Source organism: Saccostrea echinata, unplaced genomic scaffold (assembly GCF_033153115.1).
Source record: "Saccostrea echinata isolate AGI-Se365-2 ecotype Australia unplaced genomic scaffold, CSIRO_AGI_Sech_v1 ptg000009l, whole genome shotgun sequence".
Lineage (NCBI taxonomy): Eukaryota > Metazoa > Mollusca > Bivalvia > Ostreida > Ostreidae > Saccostrea > Saccostrea echinata.
In genome coordinates, this window is record NW_026889758.1 from 32,831,780 (window position 1) to 32,854,855 (window position 23,076).

Below are 23,076 nucleotides of genomic sequence, written 5' to 3' on the forward strand. Positions count from 1 at the left end.
GTGGCAAGTTTGGTTGAAATTGGCCAAGTGGTTCTGAAGAAGAAGTCGAAAATGTGAAAAGTTTACAGACAGACGGACTAGACAAAATGTGACCAGAAAAGCTCACTTGAGCTTTCAGCTCAGGTGAGCTAAAAACAATTTTCTCATTCAGGCTGTACACACAAGTATGAATCTGTATATGTACATGTATATATCTTCATAACTTGTCTAATTAAAAAATATATTACAGTCCAAAAATTTTCATTTCCCTCAAGATCATATCCTTGCTGAGAGCAGTTTCCTCCTATAATTACCATTGGTCCCTGTATCTCACCAAGCTCTCCAATAATCAGGGAATTTGCTCTGTCTGGTGTCTATATATACACAATAAATTAAATACAAATAATGGTAATAGATAGTTATAAAGAAAAACTAAAAATATGTCCATAGGACATGAATATCCTATTGAGGGTATATATGTAATGCAACATTTTAACACAAATTGAGAAAAGTGAGGTCAAGGTCAAAGGAAAGGTCAAGGTGATAAAATATTGATGCAGTTGAATAGCGTACATCAGTATGTATCAGAATATGAAGTTTGACACTAATTTAAGAAAAGTGAGGTCAAGGTCAAAGGAAAAGTCAAGGTAAAAAAAATTGATGCAGTTGAGTAGCTCTCATCAGTATGTATCAGCAAATGAAGTTTGACACTAATTTAAGAAAAGTGAGGTCAAGGTCAAAGGAAAGGTCAAGGTAAAAAAAATGTTCATGCAGTCAAATAGCTCACATCAGTAGGTATCAACATATGAAGTTTGATTACACTATCTTGAATGGTATCTTTAAAACTGAGCTAAACACTTATTTAAGAAAAGTGAGGTCAAGGTCAAAAGAAGTGTCAAGATCAAAAAATGTTGACGCAGTTGAATAGCTTACATCAGTTTGTATCAACATATGAAGTTTGATTACACTATCTTGAATGGTATCTTTAAAACTGAGCTAAACACTAATATAAGAAAAGTGAGGTCAAGGTCAAAGGAAAGGTCAAGGTCAAAAAATGTTGATGCAGTTGCATAGCTCTCATCAATATCTATCAGTATATGAAGTTTGATAAAAATATCTTGGACAGTTTCTTTGAAACTGAGCTTTGAACAGAGCTAAATGCAGTGTGACGGAAGGACAGAAAGACGGACATGACAAACACTATATGCCCCTGCCATATTCATGGTAGGGCATAAAAATCTTTTACAATCAATCTTAAGAACAGCAGGGCCAAGGTGACTTGGGCGGGTGTTGTTGACTTTGTGTTCTTGTATTACTGAATCAATTACCATTCTTGTCAAAGATGTGTTTTATTGGATCTTACTATAGATCGGGAGAAGGTGCAGTTTTCCAAGTTTAGACTGATGCATGTCTACATCACAGGAATGTTATTTACTATAAGCCAGCAAGCCCAGTCTATTGCAAGTTCTGTCATTTCATAGCATACAGTAATGAAAGGATCTGACTTTCATTAATCCATCCTAATCTTTCAGAAAAATGTTTCTTTTAATCATGCATATTTGCTTTGTCATTTCATAGCTTTGTCGACATACAGAAAGACAGATCTTTACTTTCACTTTAGTGTGTACATTAGAAATTAGCCTCCTTGTCATACTGAAGATAAAGAAGATGGTATCATGTCATTTTGTCAATTTATTATGAGCACAATAGAAATTTACATTACGCAAGTCTCCATTAATAAAAAAAAAAAAAGCAAAATACATCTGTACCATACTGAATGAGAAATGTACAAGAATGTTATTTACAAGGATTTACATGTGAGAGTGTTAAAAAAATTTACACATGCATACATATAATTTATCTTTGAATACACACACATAAAAGTAGCTTCATTTGTTTTAACACCAAACATTTGGTGATAATTTTTTTTGAGTGAAGGCAAGATGTCTTGCTCAGTGATTTGGTTTTATAAAACAATCAATACAACCAATTCAAACAGTTGATCATTTTTTCAGGACAAGATGCCTGCCATTATAACATCTATGACTTATGTACAAAATAATGATACAAAAAAATTATGTAAGCAACATTTTGGGGATTTGTTTGTAAAAATGACAAAAGCGTACCACATAAAACGTGGTGTCCTTGAGAAAGGAAGAGAAAGAACAAGAATTAATATAATAGATGGTTCTAAGGATCTTTTACATAATGAGGAGCGCATGATCTCCTGCACCAATCAAATTTTTTTTTGTGCTGACTACTAAGGCACAAATATCAAATCCATTCAGTGAAAACAAACACCAAGCCACAATAAATACAATGGATTTACATCTTCTATATATAAAAATACCTTTACTGCCATTTCTTACAGATATATCCTCATAACTTCTGAATCATAAACCTTGGATGATTTCCCCAAATAGCACAAAGACTATTTTAACACACAGCAACACAACTAGTGAATGTACAGCTATGACCAATACAAAATGAATACAAGGAAAAGAAAAGAACTATATACAATCTCTTTCCAGAGGCCTTCTTGATATTTAGAATAACACAGATTATACGATGGATATACTATCTTCCTATCACAAACAAGTTCTGCGTAATGCCTTTCACCTATGCCATTGTGAGCGATTCTCTTAACACCCAATTATTTATCTGCATGATTTCACACTGGTAAATAAGACTATACATCTTCATTAAAAAATGAGATTACATCAGTAACTCCAGTTCCACACATTTTTTTTAGTTTTTCTATTTTTTTGGTTTGATTTTTTGGATATTCTTGTCTAGTTATTCCAGTATCCTCCTCCCCCCACACTGTAAGGCTTCGCTGCGTTGGCCTTGGACTGGGATGTATTCTGAGCTTGGTTACCTCTGCTTGCACCAGGGCTAGAGTCCTACAAAATACATAGATGTATCACATTACTATGATTTGATTTTTTTTTAATACAAATCAATATTTAACAATAAAAATTTCTTCCATGACCTATAACGCATGAATAGGCGAAACTTTTTATCTGAAAGATGTAATACATTTTCTGACATAAAATTACAAGAGGATCACAGGCCAAAATACCTTGGCTAAATCAGTCTCCCTTCTCTTCCTGACTAATGAGTAAATAAATACTTGTATACCCTCTTATTAGGAACATCAATTTAAAGTTGTTGACTTCAGCAATTTCATTTTACAGTATCTATTGAAGCTTGTTGTCATGTTTACAAACTGTCTATTAAAATATGAAAAACATTTCCCCCTCTAGTTGTCCCATCCAACTTCAAGGCCATATTTGGACAATATGGATCTAAGACTGTATGGAAATGCTTGCATATTGATTTTGACAATTATAGTTCTCTACTGTTCTTGAAAAGAATGTTGTAAGATTTGTCCAATATATAACATTTACATTCAGTGCGACTTTCTTTATGAAATCCATTAGAAATCTACAACATTCAAATCTCTATAACACACACGAAACCTTGTCACTGCGTGGTAGAATACATGGTAGGAACTATATGCGTTTTTAATACTCTAGAAACATCAAAATGTATATTGTTTCGACTCAATTTAATGAAAAACAATTACCCTGTTAAATTAACCTAAAAATACAACTGTGCGTTTAAAATTGATATGTCATATGTCATGTTCATTTGCATTATTTAACTTTCCACATCACAAATGGCTCTTACGTCTATTAAGCACACCAGTTCTGAAAGGCGCTAAATTCATAATAAAGATTAACAAAATTAACAATTATGAGGAGAGAAAATTAGAAAATGTAAATATAAGCATTGAATTCTTATTTTTGGATGTCATCGGTCCTATAACACACCTGGCCGTGCCGACAAATTATCATACCGTGCTAACATGCGGTACAGCCAGGTGTGTTATAGGACAGATGACATCCAAAAACAAGAATTCAATGCTTAAGTATTCCTATGTAAATCTCTGACCCTACTGAGACTCCAACATATTCCTGCATGCCATGATCTGAAGAAAATTAAATCAATACCACATGATGCTTCCATGTTTACAGCACTTTGACCCTGCTGGTTAATTTCTTACATTTTCAACATTGAAATACATGTACTGTAATTCATCAAGTGTTTTTCCTAAGAACCGGCCACTGACCAAATTGACCACTTCAATTACTAAATGCCAGTTACCAATATCAAAGTTTAAAAAAAAAAAGGGAACATCCACAGATAAGTCGCTGATAACAACTTCACAAACCATGAATTGATAAAAATAATTTGATCCTGATCTCAATTGTTTAAAGTGCAAAATGGCAGAAACAAGACAATAATGAAAGATATTTCTGCTAGAAAAGGATTGAAAAAGTCATTATGTTGAATAAACAGTGGGATGACATTTTTGATAAAAATTTATAGAAATTAATGCTGTGATACATTACAGCTGAAAATCAAAATTTAAATGAATGAGATAATCCATCAAAGATGCTCTTTTCATGTCAAAAGATTTCATGTCCGAGATCTTGAATTTTAATTTGAATATTCTATTTTATTACAGAATCAGTGGATCAGACCTTGCCACTTTTACAATCTTGCGTAATAATTAACAGTTTGGTATTAAATATTAAGAATGAATCCTTTGTTTATTGTTCTTTTGTCTAAGTTTTAAAAGATTAGTTTTTTTTTATCAAGTTCTTGAGTAATGGTCATTGCTTTTGGAAAAATGGCTTGATAAAAATAGTTCCTATATACATTTTGAAAACTTGTATACAATTAAACTTAAAATATTGATCTTATAACATACTTTTGAATCATTTTCAAAGACAATGAGATGGTATTTTCATTTTTTGAGAAAGTCAAGTTCAGTTTGCCTAAAAGCCTTTATATAATTTTTTAAAACACTCAAAGAAAATATAATAAACAGGAAATTCAATGCTTTAGAGTTGGATATGGAATTTATTTCACTTGTGAGACAGGATTTTGCACTCGTGAAAATATATACCGTATTTGGCTGAATACGCACTTTTTTCCTAGAAAATGTTTTTGTGAGAAAGGAGTGTGTATTTTACACTACAATGGGATTTTGATACTGTAGATTCCTTATTTTTTGCGAGTACTTATTATCGCGAAATGGCTCTTCAACGTCAAATCGCGAGAACAATAACTCGCGAGTGGACGATTGACCAAGGGAATTTACATTGATTTCAGCACCACAAAAATAAAAGCGAGTAATTTTATTTCACGAGTGGTGCTTCTCGCGTAATTACATGATAATTATTTCCTCACGTACATGTATATTTAGGAATCTACAGTAGTTTTTTTCTTTCAGATGAAACACAGCTATCATACGGACATATCATACTATCACCTAGAGACATGGGCAATTTCTTGTTGTTTATTGCTGTATTTAAAACTTCGGAAAATTATTGTTTGAATGTAAGCTTGTGGAAAATGTTACATTTATAACCTGTTGATAATGATAATCTGTTGTTTAATGATATTAAAAACAAGTTACAATTAATTTGAGCTGCATATTCGTCGACTTCGAGTAGGCCGCCATTGACGATGTTATTTATAGACGTTCACGTATTCCTTTGCCACGTGCTTGCGTAATCATAGTACACATGTACCTAATCAGACACTCGGTTGGAAAAAAAATAATTGAGAAATTTTATAATGAAATACGATAAATAATCATTTATTTGGGGTTTTAAATAACGCGGTGAAAATTCAATTCAAGATAAACACCCCAATATACTACTGTATACTATATGTCCCAATAGAAGCCAATGTTATGAACACGTGCGCTTGTCACTTGATCTCAACAACCCTCCAGGCAAATAAATTGTCTACCAACTCCTAAGCATTGTTTTTACAGTTAGAGCACTGCTTATTTACCGCCCTTATTAATGGCTTTGATTGTTTTCTTTGTTAAAATTCGGGGGTCAATTTTTAGCCTTCGTACGTTATCTTTCGTATGAACTTGTGTTGATTACGACACATTAAACAGTTCAACGCTTGTTAAATGTAATTTTACTTTAATTACCTTATATTTATCAGCCTCTTGTTAAATTAATTAAGAGTTTAAAAAGGAAATAGGAAGTCTGTTAAAACTGAAGTGTTATAATTACTCGTGCTCTGTAGAAAATAAGATATCTGCGAAGATTACCTCGATGTATAAAGACATGATTTATACTGTGTCGATTTGTTCAAACTAAAATTCAACAGTATTTCGTGCTTTGTTGAAATAAAATTATTTCTGCAAGGATAAAGAAAACTTGAAATGTAACGATTGCCGTTAGCTTAAAATAAAATAAAATGCAATAAAATAATATTCTGTGCTTTCTTGAATAAAATCATTACCACGCGAAGATTTGAACAGCAATGTGTAAGTGCAAGATTTATATATTTTGCCTGATATAAATTTAATAGGACGACATTTTATGCTTTGTTTAAATTAATACAATTATACCACGATTTTTAAAGACAACATTGCCATTAGCTTTAAAAATGATTTATAATGCAAAATTTAATTATTTCTATGAACAATACCGCCATGCTTAAAATCAGGAGTACCGTAAGCTCAAAAGTCCGCATATGAAAAATAACTGTGCTTAAATTTTCAATACATTATTTCCACAGACTTTAAGTTAAAATTATTGCGATGTAAAAAAGACAACATTACTGCTTGGTCAATTTTTTGACAGCGTATAATACAACTGAACTGTATTCCCAAATTTTCAAGCCAAAAAAGGGGGGTTCGTATTTTACACCAATGCGTATTATATTCAGCCAAATACGGTATAAAAAAAAATCCTTTCCAACTCACAAAATAAATTCCATATCCAACTACAAAAAATTGTATGCCCTTTCTTTCATTATATTCTATTTAAAAATTTGACTCTTATTGTGAGCCCATCCTACACTAGAAAGTGTGGATTTGAACAATTTTGAATATGCAACACAGGATTTTATCACGCTTCACTAGCCTTTGACTAAATATGTCTCTTATCTTGAATACTTATTGTGGTACAGTGCAATCTCGTTATTACGATGTTCATTTTGTCACGGGAAAATATCGTAATACCGAGGGCAACGTAATAAAGGTTCCCAATAAAATCCATTAAAACATCGTTTTGAAAACTTGTTATTTTTGTGGAAGGTGTATTTTTGCCCTTTTGTTCCCTTCTTCTGTTCCAATTCTTAATTAAAACGCTAATACATATATAATTTATTAACAACTTATCTTGAATAGGTATCTTCATGGTGATATTTCTTCTATTTCCTTCATTTTAAAAGAAATATGCATATTTCTTATAAAAACTTCGGCGATCTTCATTTATCTACCGCCATTTCCTTTTACTTTCGTTTCTGACTCGCTAGATAATGCGTTTGTAAAATTCAATAAGCCGTCTTCGTATTCAGTCGTTACTACATACATGTAACAACAACAATTTTTAGTGAGCTTTTGGGTGTTCAATGAGCTTAGAGCAGCAGTGAACAACTGATAAAAGAGTGTGACTGGCATATTTAAGACGGAATTTGACAACATACAAGCTATATATCAAAATAAATTTGATTTTTTAAATTACTGAACAGAGTTCAATTAGCAGTTCAGCAATTATCGATTTGAATTTCTGCTGACACCTGTGAGGTAGTCCAAGCCACAGTCCAAGCTGTTAAAATGTAAGTGAAGTTCAAATTTGGCCCAAATTATGTTTGATACCCAAGCTGTCCATTACCGCAGTTTAATTGCAAACGAAATTACACAATACCTGTTTAACATACATGCACATGATTAAATGTAACCTTTTATTTAATAAATTAATTTTGTTTATTAACCAAAGTATAAAAGATAAAATAAACTTTACTGAGAAATATAAACTAGAGACTACATTTATAAATAAAGAGTTTAATTGTTTAACAATGGCTTTGACACGATGTCTCCAGTTCTGCTGACCTCGCTAGAACAGTCGATGTGTGTGCATTCAAGCGCCACTAATCACCTAATGGGTCTGTAGGTAAACACTCTGTCAGAGCACAGGTGTTTCAATGTTTATTTAGCGTCTCCTTAAGTGTCTACCGTCGATCAGCACTGAATAAACATGAAGTGAAAAATTTTTGGACAGAATTTTTACATCATAATACCGAGTCCAAGCATTTTAGGACATCGTAATAAACAGTCCTATTTTGTATAGATTTGTTAAGAAATGGTTTTGTGCTTTGAATTTACAACGTAATAAGCGTTCTATCTTATAAAACCGTCACCGTAATAACGAGACCGCACTGTACTACATATATATGTTAGCGGGCCATGATTTGGACAAATCTGATTTACACTATACATGTTAAAGGAAGCTTTCATGTAAATTTTGTCTCTTCTTCTTTAGTGGTTCTTGAGATTTTTCCTATTGATCTATCCTATTTTTACTACTTATAATCTCCCATTGGAAAAGGGAATCAACCTTCATTTAAATAAACTTGTTTATTTTTACCAATGAATACTTAATGTTATGTTTGAGTGGTACTATGCCCACTAGTCCCACAAAAGATACATTTCAATTGTTCAATGATATGATAACTCAAGGGAGAGATACATTTCCAATACTGAAGTGTTTTCACCTGGTGAAGTCCAGGGTGCAGCATTTGAGAGTGGGGCATCATAGGGACAAAAGGAGCTGGAGTTCCATATGGGTTTGTTGGGGCTCCCATGGGGCCAGCTTGTGTTCCCGCTGCTAAGGGCAGGCTAAATGGGGGAGGGGTTCCTGCAGCAAATCCTTGCTTGTCGAATGCCTACAACATAAAGAGAAATTCATTACTTATTCAAAATCTGAAAATGAACTGGGTTCAGTATATTTCAATTAGTAGATTTGGTTAGAAACAATAATACCTGTTTTTTAACACAAACAAAAAAGTGACAATACATGCTAATTGCCAGTTATGCCTTTTTCCCCTTCTTAATTTTAAAATCTGGCTCAAAATCATATTTCTATAATTTGTACAACTTCAACAAGACAAAGATTAGATTTCAGTCAACTATCCACACTAATTATTTTTCCCATGACCACCAAATCAAAACATGCTTTAGTGTCTGCACAGTAGAAGGAAGGTATATATTTACATCATGCGTTCGTTGGTGTCTGGGAGGATAGGATTTTGTAACTCGGTCACCCAAATTAAGCATCTGAAAAGCAAAACACTGACTTTCATGCCCATTAGTTATTTATCTTACCATAACCTGTACAACTTGAACAATACATTGTTTTTAAAATGTCTTAGTAAAAAAATCTATTTTCACCATTTTAATATCAAGGACTCCTGCAGATTTGATTTACTTATCAATATTATTCTTCCTGATGCTGGTATCAATCTGTTTAAATTACATTTAATCTAGATTAAAAGTACTTTTGAATATACTGCAATAATTCTTCCATGTCAATTTACATGTGTTGACAAGCAGTATTTGTTAACCTATCAATCTACTGACATACAGGTACTTAAGGGAAAATATCCTGAAAATTTTTTTCCCCCTAATTTATTATATCTATGCTGTTTTCCCACAATGTGCATTGCCAGAACTTGTCTGAATAATATGCATGTACATGTATATTGATATTCTAAATCTATGTTATATAATAAGAAATATATATACATGTTTCTAATATGTGTATATATGTTAAAGGTGGGTCAACCATAACCTTTCTACAACTACAGTACTACTTTTTGTAAATCACCTTCTGAATATACCAAATTTAACCTATGCTGACCAAAACAAATTTTCATTCCAAATCATCTTCACATGTGTAATCTTGTAATTCAGAAAGTAATTTACACATTATTCTTGCAGTTTGTGTTTTGTTTACCTGTGTATGAGATTTTCCATATCCTGTGCCAGTTAGATCTGCAGCTGTTACCGTTCCTCCTATCAAACAAAAACACGATAATCATTAACATATTCTCTACTAGAAGACATATATCACCTAAATTAATGACAAACACATATAAACTTCCCTATCAGTAGAAATAGATACAAGTATTTCCAAACTGTAACCTCAACAATTAAACCAATCACCCAAGAGGTTACAAGGAATGCAGGTTTGTCTTAAGATATAAATATTAAGAATGTAACTGAGAAGAAATTACAGGTATGGTAACCTGATTCACAGACAATGAAACAAATTCTTTATCTCAATCATTTATTTAGCTGAAACATCCTTTTAAACTGTCAGTGACTAAAGTTATTTCAACTGTGATGCTTCCGTTGCAGTGTGCATTAGCATATATGTAATTAATATAAACATGCAGCTCTTATAAAAGCTAATGGACAAAATCTGTGTCTTTAAAAATAAAAAAAAAAACCCCAGATCAGGCAACAAAAGAAAATGTAGCTTAAAGTTTAATTCAAGTTCATAACCTCAACAACACTAGTATATTTAAAATCATTGCCCTGTCTGTTTGTCTAACAAACAGATAAGGGACAAGTATAAAAGGCCTACCCATGGTCAAAATAACCTAGCAGCTTATCAATGGAAGAAAAGAAGTATACTACTGCTTATAGATTCAGTAGATAATATTACCTGAAACAGAGGAAACTTTATTCTGGGACTGATTCAAATAGCTGGATTTGGAGAAATCTGATGGTTGGGTCAAGTCTTCATAGCCTGAAATGGAGATTCAATTCTGTAATTATACAGTCAAACCTAACTCCAGTGTTCACATCATTCATCATTTTTTTAAACGTAATTTAAGAACTAGAAATATATCCACAGGACATGAATGCCCCACCGAGGGTATATTAGTAATGCAACATGAAAATTTGTATTAGTGTATGAAATTTGATGAGAATATCTTGAATAGTTTCTTTAAAATTGAAACTGAAATCTAAAAAATTGGATACAGATGATAAATTCTCACCAAATTATGTATGAGTGCATAAGCTTACATAAATATATCTTAAATGGTTTCCTTAAAATTAAGCAAAATGCATATTTAAGAAAAGTGAGGTCAAAGTCACATGAAACTTCAAGGTCAAACGTTTTTGATGCAGTTTAATAGTTCTCAAATGCATATCAACATATTAAGTTTGATAAAAATATTTTGAATGGTTTATTTAAAACTGAGCTAAACATTAATTTAAAATAAATGAAGTTAAGGTCAAAAAAATGCTGATGCAGTTGAAAAGGTTACATCAGTATGTATTAGCATATGAAGTTTGATAAAAATATTATGAATGAAAAGTGAGGTCAAGGTCAAAAAATACTGATGCAGTTGAATAGCTTACATCAGTATGTATTAGCACATGACATTTGACACTAATTAAAGAAAAGTGAGGTCATATGCTGATACATAAAGGAAACATAAGGTCAAACATAAGGGTCATAAAGGTCATAAAACATAAAGGTCATAAAACATAAAGGTCAAAGGAAACATCAAGGTAAAAAATGTTGATGCTGTTGAATAGCTCTCATCAGTATGTATCAGCATATGAAGTTTGATAACACTATATTGAAGTTTCTTTAAAACTGAGCTAAACACTAATTTAAGAAAAGTGAGGTCAAGGTCAAAGGAAAGGTCAAGGTCAAAAAATGTTGATGCAGTTGAAAAGCTTACATCAGTATGTATCAACATATGAAGTTTGATTGCACTTACATCAGTATGTATCAACATATGAAGTTTGATTGCACTATCTTGAATGGTATCTTTAAAACTGAGCTTAATAATGAGGTCAAGGTCAAAGGAAAGGTCAAGGTCAAAAAATGTTGATGCAGTTGAATAGCTCTCTTCAATATCTATCAGCATATGAAATTTGATCAAAAATATCTTGTATAGTTTCTGAGAAACTGAGCTTTGAACAGAGCTAAACGCGAAGTGTGATGGAAGGAAAGGAAAGATGGAAGGACAGAAGATGGACATGACAAACACTATATGCCCCGGCCATATTCATGGCGGGGCATAAAAAGAAATAATGGGTTTTTAATCTAGAATTGGCTGAGATGGCTTTACTGTACCTTGTTTACTTCCATAGTGTGATCCATACTTCTGAAACTGGGCCGAAGCTGTTGTTCCAGCATGTGCTGTGTTTGTTACAGGGGGCACCTAAAATTGTGTATGTCTATTTACATTACACGTTTTCCTAGTAAATTTTTCATCTTTGTTTCAAAATACATATTACAAAGCTCGTGCAATAATTTGCTGAAAGCAGTTTTGAACAGCTGAAAGAGTTGTGTTGGTCACTTACAGCATTTGAATCAGCAGTCAATTTATATACCCATGTGTGCAACACAGATGCAATTTATTTTGAAAAGCACTTGTGAAACACGTAATTTAAATGCTGTTACTAATAAAAATTATCAATAACAAGTTTCAGTTGTAAATCAGATGCAGAATTGTAAACATGCAACTTGTAAAAAAACAAGAGGCCCATGGGCCACATCGCTCACCTGAGCACATTGGCTAGGCAAAAGCACAAATGAGTTCAGTATTGAAAAGATTACCACTGCGTGCGGGGGGGGGGGGGGGGGTTGATCCTCCATTGTGGCCCAGCCCTACCCCCGGGGGTCATGATTTGAACAAACTTGAATCTACACTACCTGAGGATGCTTCTATATAAATATGACTCAACATGTCTTTGCTGTTCTTGAGAAGAAGATTTTTAAAGGTTTTTCCTATATATTTCCATGTAAAACTTTGATCCTCCATTGTGGCCCCGCCCTACCCCCGGGGGTCATGATTTGAACAAACTTGAATCTACACTACCTGAGGATGCTTCCATATAAATATGACTCAACATGTCTTTGCTGTTCTTGAGAAGAAGATTTTTAAAGGTTTTTCCTATATATTTCTATGTAAAACTTTGATCCTTCATTCTGGCCCCGCCCTACCTCCGGGGGTCATGATTTGAACAAACTTGAATCTACACTACCTGAGGATGCTTCCATATAAATATGACTCATCATGGCTTTGCTGTTCTTGAGAAGAAGATTTTTAAAGGTTTTTCCTATATATTTCTATATAAAACTTTGATCCTCCATTGTGGCCCCGCCCTACCCCCGGGGGTCATGATTTGAACAAACTTGAATTTACACTACCTGAGGATGCTTCCACATGAGTTTCATCTTTCCTGGCCCTGTGGTACTTGAGAAGAAGATTTTTAAAAGATGCTATTAATTTTTCACTAATTCTTTATTATCTCCCCTTGAAAAAGGGTGTGGCCCTATATTTTGACAAACTTGAATCCCCTTCACCCAAGGATACTTTGCGGCAAGTTTGGTTGAAATTGGCCCAGTGGTTCTTGAGAAGAAGTCGAAAATGTTAAAAGTTTACAGACAGACAGACAGACGGACAGACAGACAGACGGACAGACAGACGGACGGACAGACAGACGGACAGACAGACGGACGGACAGACAGACGGACGCCGGACAAAAAGTGATCAGAAAAGCTCACTTGAGCCTTCGGCTCAGGTGAGCTAAAAATTAACATGCAACATACAGTATGCACACTGGTTTTCACTATTTTGATAAACAGTGAAGACATAAGCACTGTATACTTAATTAAGGTCACATCCCCACATGATTTTAACCAGATTTGGTTTTATATATTCAATATACAAACCTATAAACTGACCTTAACTTTGGATTTACATACAAGGAGACAGATGAGGATATTTTATGAACAGACATATTACAAGAGTATAATGCCAACCCCCCCAACCCTGTAGATATGTAAAAAATCATAGCAAGTAAATCTTACAGGAAACATGGGAGTTCCTGGGAACTGGAACCCTGCAGCTGCAGCAGCATTAGGAAGTACTGATGGGTAGTAGTATCCGTACGGCAGGTTGATGAAGTGTTGCTGCTGTTGTTGCTGTTGCTGGTGTGTGGACTGAGTAGAAGTCTGGGTCGTGGGAATGGGTGACTGGGCATCTACCCTGGTCAGCTTATTGTCTGTTCCTGCAAAATAATTCCATTTAAATATGCCCCTGCATAGCATTTTGTTAATATGGTATCAGTCCCCCCCCCCCCCTTTTTTTTTTAAATACGTAACAGTCTACAATATTCTTTCAAAACCATCTAATTGAGTCATAATTTTTCAGTTTGGAATTATTTTTCCATTCCAATGACCCTACCTGAATATGGCACATTTCCAAGTGTTTGTTGGTCTCGTCCTGCTAATGTTGTTGGAACTCCAAACCCACTGAGATCATAATTGTAACCAGGCTTTATAAAAGAAAAAGAAAATTAACACAACAAACCACTGCTTGCAGATAAAAATGTTGGCAAATTCTTCTTTTATCTCCAAATACAATGTATATATATATTTCTCCTTGATCTCCAGTAAATTTCCCATGAAGATATACAAACACTATGTCTTATAATCATATTTCACAAGTTAGTATCAAAATTAAATTGCAAACAAACAGAAAGTAATATATATATATATATATATATATATATATATATATATATATATATATATATATATTCTTCATGATCTGCTTTCCTGGAGTTCAGGCTTGCATTAAATGCAATTCTAATGAAGCAGTCTTTCAAAACTTTTTACTGACAGATGCAGGAATGGACATTAACCACTCTGCCAATTGATTCAAAAATTAAAACCAAAACAAACTACACTTACTAAGGGCAATCTTTGTTGAAGCAATTGCAGATCCTCATATCCATACAAAGGTTGTTGAAGACCCTGGGAAAACAAAGATGTTTAAACTCAAACATAAAATACCACACAAAATCTCATGTGCAACTGAAAGAAAATAATTTATCACTGATGATGTTTGCTAATTTCCTGACTTAAAAGGCAATTCATATACATTAAGAGTCTCGGATTAGATTTATTACATATCGTATGTACACTCACAAAGTATGGAAGTGTGCCTTGTCCAACAATATACTGTGGATTTCCTAGGAGAACCCCTGGAGGAAGATTTGGAGGGGCTTTACTGCTTGAAACTGAACCTGATTAAAAAATTTAATTTTCTGATTATTTGCAAACTTTCAAAGACATCAGCTATTCAATGAAATTTTCACTCTCATTAAAAGAAAACAGCAGCTAAATTCAGCTTCAAAACACCTGCACTTTAAACTAAGCAAGCTGCAGAACTTGAGCCAAGAATGACTAGTAAAAAAGCTAATATCACTGCTTTAAAGAGTTTGAAATTTCCTCTTACTACTACTATTACTGGTGATGGAGTAAGTTTTGGATACACTGTTACCGGCTGTAGACGGCAAGGTCGTTGACGTTGTTGAGGGCGTACTTGTTCCTGTGGATAATGATGTTGTGCTTGTTGTACTTGTTAGATTAGCAGTTGTCGATGAGGAATCGTACTGTAAAGAGGAAAAATTCTTTTTTAAGACCTTGGTTATTATATATCTGTGCAAAATTAAATGTAGCAAATATATATATTGATTACAAAAAATAATACATCTATGACATGCAAAATGCACTATACCATATGACTAATCTACGAAAAAATGTTACAAAACTAGTGGGTATCATGTCTTGATCCCCTTCAAAGATTGGCTTTCCTATAATGGGCAACATAAATGTGTGCAAGACTAAAATGTGGGCAATATCAAGGGCAACACTTAATGCCTCATTGGTTCCCTCCATACTGCTTTTGATGTCTAAAATTCTGGTACAGTTCATCTCACCTTGATCTCATCTCTCCATATTTATAGTTTGTAGTCCTAATGTCAAATGGTTCTCAACATATGCCTAGAATTGTTTTTTATTTGACCTTGAAGAATTAGGTCAAGGTCAACTATCTAAACGAAGTGCATTTCATCTTTTTCTCATTGATCTGTGTTCAAGTTTTCATGTCTAAAGGTTCCCAATTTATTGTCTGGATGTTGTTTTAAACCAACCTCAATTCAACAAATAGATCAAGGTCAAATATTTTAGGGCATGGCATCTCATTTTAATCTTTCAATGTTCCATGTTTGAAGTTGCAAAGTAGAAGGGTTCTCAAGTTATGGCCTGGACTTTGTTTCTATAATTTGAAGTTACTGAGCTTAAGAAATAGTCAGAAATTTTTGTGAGTGCATCTAATCTTAAGCTCATTTTTCTATGTTCTTTGTTAAAATCCTAATGTCAAAGGGTTCTCAATATAAGACCTAGATTATTTTTTTTTTAAATTTGAACTTGAGGAATGGGTCAAGGTCAAAATATTTTATACAGTTTATCTCAATCTCCTTAATCTGTGTTTCAAGTTTCATGTCTTCATGTCAAACGCATCAGCATATATTCTATGCAATTATTGCAACAGAATAGAAATGGGCAATCAAACAGAAATATTAATTGATAATGGGATTAATCAGAGATCATTATTGATTAAAAGAAAATCGAAATTTATTTAGCAGCGTTTAGTGAGAAAATAAACATACATTAGCTGTGATTTTACTCTAAATTAAAAAAAAATAAATTAAAAATGTGTTGTATATTCCAGGAGTCTATGACATAACCATACATTTGCTTTTCTTATGCCAGCAAAATTCCAGTAGCTTTTTGCCCTGAAATTGGACACTATCATCCCTCACTATAAACTGAAATCAATGTAAAATCACATTTAAATTATACTGAAATTTTTATTTAAACTTAAATATTTTAAATATAAACAAATGATTTCAAAACTGTAAGTATACATGTACAATGAACCTTGGTAGCATAGTGTACCTACAGATGGCTGTGTCATATCTAACATCTGCTTAGTTGAAGGTTTCTCATTTGTTACAACTTATAAAGTCTCATGCTTTAAATCTGGTTTTTAATGGAAAAGGAATTATTATTGTTTTATCCATCTTGTATGGACTATTTTTTGTTTTGTTTTTTGTTGGGTCACGGTAAAAAAGGGAAGGTTAGTTGGTGAAAAATTACTGACATCAATGATTTTTGATCATGAAAACAACAACTGATTCTTCGCATCATTTCATTTTAAAATCAATTAAAAATCAGAGACAATCTTTACATCACCAGTTGTTGTGCCTCTTCTTTCAACTTTTCATGTTATTACCCAGTCTATATAATGACTCGTAAGAATAGCAATAAAATAGCAAATTACATGCATATTTACATTTTTAAAGCCAATGAGATTATACAGTATATTTTTTAAAGCCAATGAGATTATACAGTACATGTACCTGTGGTGATTGCCTTGTGTCAATTGAAGAATCTTTCACAGACATCTTGGACAAAGAATCTCCAAGTTTGTTGGGATTCAAGGGTGAAGTTTGTAAGTTAGATGGCAAGCTGTTTTGATGCTGGGATGACCCATACGACTGAGATGAGTATCCACTCTGGCTCTGTGACACCGTTGTGGACAGCCCCGACTGACTACTGTCTCTTTGGTATGAATTGGACTGGCTGACAGTGGCCGAGTATGCACCGGGGGCCTGCGAGTCTCTGTGGTAGGACTGACTGTTCTGTTGGTAAGATGAGGGCGATGACTGATGATATAGAGAATTCTGGGTGTTTTGAGAGGCAGGGCTCTGATTTGTGTATGTAGTGGGTACAGACTGATACAGAGAGTTCTGCGAGGACTGAGAGGTGTTATAACTACCTCCACTTCCATATGAATTTTGATTGGGGAAAGATGAGCCTGACTGTCCATAGTTTTGGTGATACTGATTTTGATACTGAGAAGCACTGGAGTTGTAGGAACTTTGACCAGATTGATACTGGTTTTGACTAGCTTGGTACTGGCTAGACCCAGACTGATACTGGCTCTGGTAGGAGTTCTGCTGAGTTGTATTAAAGGCAGTGCTACCCATTCCACTGCTGTTTGACAGACCAGTAGAATTAGAGAGTCCTGAACTTTGGAGATTCCCTGTGTTTGATAATCCAGAAGAATTACTCAGGCCTGGAGCACCTGTTAGTGAAGATGGATCTCGAGAACTTGACAATCCAGAGGAATTCACTAATCCTGATGTGGTTGACATTCCTGTTGAGTTTGTTAATCCACTTGAGTTTGAAAGACTTGACACTGACAATCCTGCTGCATCTATTGATGCTAAGACTGACGGATCTCGAGTTAGACCCGGGGCCTCTCGAGTGAGCCCTGGAGCCTCTCTTCCAAGTCCTGAAGAGTTTGAAAGTCCAGAGGAATTGCTGAGTACAGACTGAGACTGGTATGAAGACTGGTAACCACTTGGGCCAGCCTGAGAATAACTCAATGTGGAATCTGTTTTGCTCGTTTGCATGGAATCTGTGAAAGAAAAGAGTGAAAAAGATTTAAGTTCACAACTTGCTAAATCTAGGGGCTTACCATTAAGATGTTTCCACTAAGTTTTTTAAACATTTTATTATACAACCTAGAGCAAAAACAATGCTGTAAGTATCAGGGACTTACTTTGATTTGATCCTGGTCTTGTTGATCCTATCATTGGACTGGATTTCCTGTCAGTCTGAGATTGAGGGAATGGCATTGACTCATGAGGACTCCTCTGAAAACAGGGGTTACCTTTTTTAAAACTGGTTAAAAACATTTTTTGAAAAAAAAGATACCGTATAACGGGTATTTTCTGCGGTTGGAAATTTTTGCGATTTAACCCCTAAAAGGTAGCAAATTAATTTCTGCGCTTTCAATTTCTGTGGTAGCACTATACCACAAAAATTTATTTACGTGGTATGACCATGCACTTTATGAATTATCAGAAAGCTGTCATGTTTACGTTTATAAATACATTAAGACATATTGATCAAAGGTGTATGAAAACTGGTATTAAGCTATTATGCTTAATTAAACTACTATCTTTTAGTTAGTTTTTGTAAAAATATTTGAGTACAATTGAAATGAATTAATGCAGTGTCAGTCCATCCAAACAACAATACAAATCATTATTCTAACAGATGTTTTATGCGATCTATTAAAATAGTAGTATTTAAATGTATGTAGATATTGATAATAAATGCATCCAAGCCATATTCTAAAATACATTTCTACTTAACTGTCATCAAAATTAATTTGGTGTTTATATTTTAAGCTAAAACCAACAGTTGCATAATCAAGTACCCCAAAGTTGACCGTTAACAATCACAGGTGTCACGTGCATCGAGGCGTAACTAATACTGTCAGTCTTATGCATTAGGTGAAATTCACGAGACAATCGAGCCACAATATGTATACAAGCACTAATTATTGTCTCAATATAAAACACAAGATTGAAAAAAAGTGTTTAAAAAAGAAAAGCTACCATGTGTTGTTTGCAAATATCAGAGTATGGACTAATAATTGCGAAATAGGTACAAGTAAAGATGTTTTTGTATCAACTTATTTAATTGATATTATTTACAGGAAGGTTTTGATTCAATATGTTTTGGACAAATCCTGACATCTAAAATCTTCGAATTTCGATGACACCCGAATTTTCTCGCTAACGAGGATGTGGCCACTCATGAGTCTGCAGATGCATCGATTTTAAAAACCTTGCGTTCATATTTTGCTGTGTTCAGTAGGCAGGTTCTTGCGTTAATGAGAACCCTGTCAGACATACGCACCACTTATCATAATTGCATGTACAAAATATCTGAATGAATATTGAAAAAAATATTTTGCAATTGTAATTTTCGCGGATTTGTCCTATCTGCAAAATTCCGCAAAAATTGGACAAAGGCAGAAAATACCCGTTATACGGTAAACTTTCCTTTATACTGTATCTTTCCTCTCTTCTAAAATCATACATACTATAAATCAACAAACTAGTCTTATATTTTCCTTGAAAAAGAAGTTAAAATTTAATTGCCAATATCAAAATACAAGTGACTTTTGACTATAAGGTTTAAATTACCTTGTTTTGGCCAAGAGCTGGGGGTTCTTTCTTGGTAGGAGTTGTGTAAGGTGAATTATGAAACATGCTGTTTCTTGGAGATTCCTGACTGGCCAATGAAGAGCTGCTATTGGGAGGGGTGGTAATCCCTGAGGCCATCACAGATTCATTTTGTTGAGATATGTGATTGTTCATTGAAGCATTTGTGCTAAAATATAAAACATCTTTATGCCAATAAAGTCTATCAAATCCTTGTTTGATGGATGAGTAGTCAAAAATATTTAAGTTATACAGTTCTACTGTCTTTTGAAGGCCTACTATTACCACTCAGATTTGAAAAGGTCTACAATAATAATTAAATCAATATACCTGCTTGGTAGGCTACTAGCCATGCTCTTAGAAACTGGTGAGTCACTAGAGGAACCAAAACTAAACAGAGAGGACTCAGCAGATGACTCCCAGTTCCCAAACTGTACATCTAGATTGCCCATCTGGTGATTCTGGTGTCCAGGCATTTCTACAGCTGAAGCAGGAATCTGGAGAAGAAGCTAGTGTGCTACAAATCTTATCTATGTTGCCTCAATATTCATGTGGTATCACTTAACTTAGACATATGCTAGATCCATATTGAGCAAAATTGAATTATTCCATCAATTGAATCAATTGAATCTTCAATAAGATGAATAAGCCTAGCACATGCATTGAATAAATTGTTGCTTTGTTACAAAAAATATGATGAGAAATGAATACCTTTGAAGGAGGAGGTAACTTTGACCTTTGAGGTTTAGGTCGTTGTTGCTGTAACACAGACTGCAGATTCCCTGTAGATGAACTGTCTGAACTGGAATTCTGTGAAACAACTGGTAGTAAATTACTGCTACTTATTTGGTCCAAGTTGGCATTAGCTGCAATGTTCTGACCCTGCTGTGTAAATGTTGACACCAAGGCATCTACAGCAGCTGTTGCCTGAGAATTGGAGAGTGAAGAGGTCATGTCACCTGCTAGAGAGCTAGGAAGCTGAGAGGCCAGCGATGAGGTCTGCAAGTGATCGGTCAATGCTGAAGTTGTCAGAGTACTGTTACTGTACGTAGATCGACTGGACTCCTGACTAGAATACTGAGCTCGATTCCCAGAACCAATCTGTAGAACACAACAGATGTTAAATTATCATAAATCACTACAGCTTCATATATCACAACCTTCATATAAAATTTGAGACTTTTTGTCAAAAAGATATAAAGGGAATATACATTTACCATTATCAGTTTACTTACGCCAATGGAGTTTTTAATGGACTCTGTAGCTTCCTGGTTGAACTGGGAGATAAAAGCTGATTCTGTGTCATTGTTGGACTTTTGAAGTAGAGATCCAAGATCTAATCTGTTAAACAGTATTGTGGTGATTAAACAAATTGTACTTTGTAAAAATGTGCATTGTATGTTAATCATGCATATGCCATGGTTTTTTCTCTAAATTCTAATTCATTTGCTCTGATATATTTTTTATATATCTATGCATGTATCCTGAAAAATGTTGTAACTCTTAGCAATAAAACCTAAGCAATTAAAGATAAACAAAAGTTATCTATAAGTAGGGCATCATCATCATCCATACAAGTTTGGTCCTAGCAGGCTTTTAATTACTTAGGATATGGACATGCTCAAAAAACTTAACATGGGAGGCCAAAGCTGGAGTATTAGCATAAACTCAACTCCACTTCATTGAATTGAGCTAAAAAAATGAAATTCATTTTACCTCTGACCAATTCCATTTGAAGAGTCATTCAAACTGCTGGTATTTTCAGATTTCTGAGTGTTTTGTGTTGATGCTGTAAACACCTTGCTTTCAGTAAGCTGCAACAAAAACAAAATTCTTTTAACAATAATCCTTGACGTTATTGAAATTTACTGTAAATGGTGACATTCATTTCAGAGATGAAGTATTAGTTATTTTTCGTATTGGAATAGTTAAACAAGTTCTTTACCAAATGAAATAGATGCAGATTGGGCTTTCTTGCGCCCTAAAAATTTAATGTTTTAAAAATGTTTTGAAATTGGCTTATGTATGAGGTGAGTATATGAATATGATAAATCCTAAGGGAAAATGGCATGTAGGTGGACCATTCTGGAAATAAATGTCATTAATATGTTACATTCCTAAGTCTTAAACAGAAAAAGCCTCAAAAAGACTTATGTCAGGGGTCATTTTCCTAAAGAAAATAGTGTACACAGCCGTCACCCACATCAACTTTTGAATATGTTGTGTAATTTTCTTTGAAAAATCACAATTTTCAAAATGTTTACATGTGAAAGAAAATTCCACTAAAAATTGATGTCTTCTGCAACTTCTTAAGAAAATACAGGAAAATGCACTAGTTCATGACGTCACAATATTAGCATTTAGGAGGTCATATGAGAAAAACAATTTGTATGATCTTACTGCATGGAATTTCAACAATTCAGAAAGCATGAGTTTTAAATTCTTACATTACTTTCATATTTTGGAGAAGCATAGGGTCAGATTGGTAAACCATATATTGTTCTTTGAAATATATGCAAATAAATGTGCAAGTTAACATCTGATATATATATTATTAAATATCAAAGTTAAACATTCATACATTTCCTGTCCATTGATCTTCATTCCAATCTTCCACATCTCCCCAACCACCTAGAAAAATCAAAGGTAAAATAGGTATATAGAGGTTCCTAAGAAATAGAAATGGCTTAAGGGAATCCCTTTAAGGGATGAACAATTCATTAATCCTCTGAAATATACAGTTGGATTGAATGCATGTACATGTGTATATGAACAGGTATATATAATTTTAATCCTACGTTGAGTATTTAAAGGCACTGACTAGAAAATGTCATTCACTAGATGCTCTGAATAAAATATTCCCAGTCTTATATTTGCATAATAAAGGTACCAATGGTAGTATTCTCTTTCTCAGCATTCACTGCCGTCTCATTGGTCCATGTGTCAATCTGAGGACCACCCTCAAATCTCTGTGGTCTGTTATAACTTCTGCAAAGGAAAAAAAAACACAACTTTAAATCCTATTCAACAAAAATTTCATTCTCTTAAGATCCATATTTTTCACTGTATGGTTACCTGAGGAGAGGGGAGTGGTCTTAATTAGTGCAGGTGTTATTTACCTGGATGGCCCGAAATTCAAAATGAAAATACAGTCAAACCTCGTTATCCCGAACTCCATGGGACTGAGAAAAAACTTCCAGATATCAAAGGATTTGAGATATTGAGCATAAAATACTTAAAGAATATGTGGTTGGGACTTCCAGATCACTTCAACATATTCATGGTATTTGAGATATCGGTGTTTG

The 23,076-nt window shown here is 33.9% G+C and overlaps 1 protein-coding gene across 1 annotated transcript in view; it reads right to left on the reverse strand.

Annotated features, from left to right (window-relative positions):
* Positions 1-1,656: 1,656 nt before the first annotated feature.
* The window catches only part of LOC133182231 (protein lingerer-like), a 29,524-nt gene continuing 8,104 nt past the window's right edge, over positions 1,657-23,076 (reverse strand). Inside the window, exons 7-26 of the mRNA XM_061316986.1 lie at positions 22,662-22,759; positions 22,353-22,402; positions 21,488-21,585; positions 21,007-21,112; positions 20,483-20,872; positions 20,102-20,268; positions 19,754-19,940; positions 18,316-18,409; positions 17,108-18,171; positions 15,139-15,295; positions 14,829-14,926; positions 14,592-14,654; positions 14,083-14,173; positions 13,707-13,906; positions 11,964-12,051; positions 10,533-10,616; positions 9,819-9,877; positions 9,077-9,139; positions 8,578-8,748; positions 1,657-2,882 (exon numbers count right to left, since the gene is read on the reverse strand). Coding sequence (XP_061172970.1) covers positions 2,772-2,882; positions 8,578-8,748; positions 9,077-9,139; positions 9,819-9,877; positions 10,533-10,616; positions 11,964-12,051; positions 13,707-13,906; positions 14,083-14,173; positions 14,592-14,654; positions 14,829-14,926; positions 15,139-15,295; positions 17,108-18,171; positions 18,316-18,409; positions 19,754-19,940; positions 20,102-20,268; positions 20,483-20,872; positions 21,007-21,112; positions 21,488-21,585; positions 22,353-22,402; positions 22,662-22,759 — 3,439 coding nt within the window. The 3' untranslated portion in view covers positions 1,657-2,771. The remainder of the gene's footprint in view (positions 2,883-8,577; positions 8,749-9,076; positions 9,140-9,818; positions 9,878-10,532; positions 10,617-11,963; positions 12,052-13,706; positions 13,907-14,082; positions 14,174-14,591; positions 14,655-14,828; positions 14,927-15,138; positions 15,296-17,107; positions 18,172-18,315; positions 18,410-19,753; positions 19,941-20,101; positions 20,269-20,482; positions 20,873-21,006; positions 21,113-21,487; positions 21,586-22,352; positions 22,403-22,661; positions 22,760-23,076) is intronic.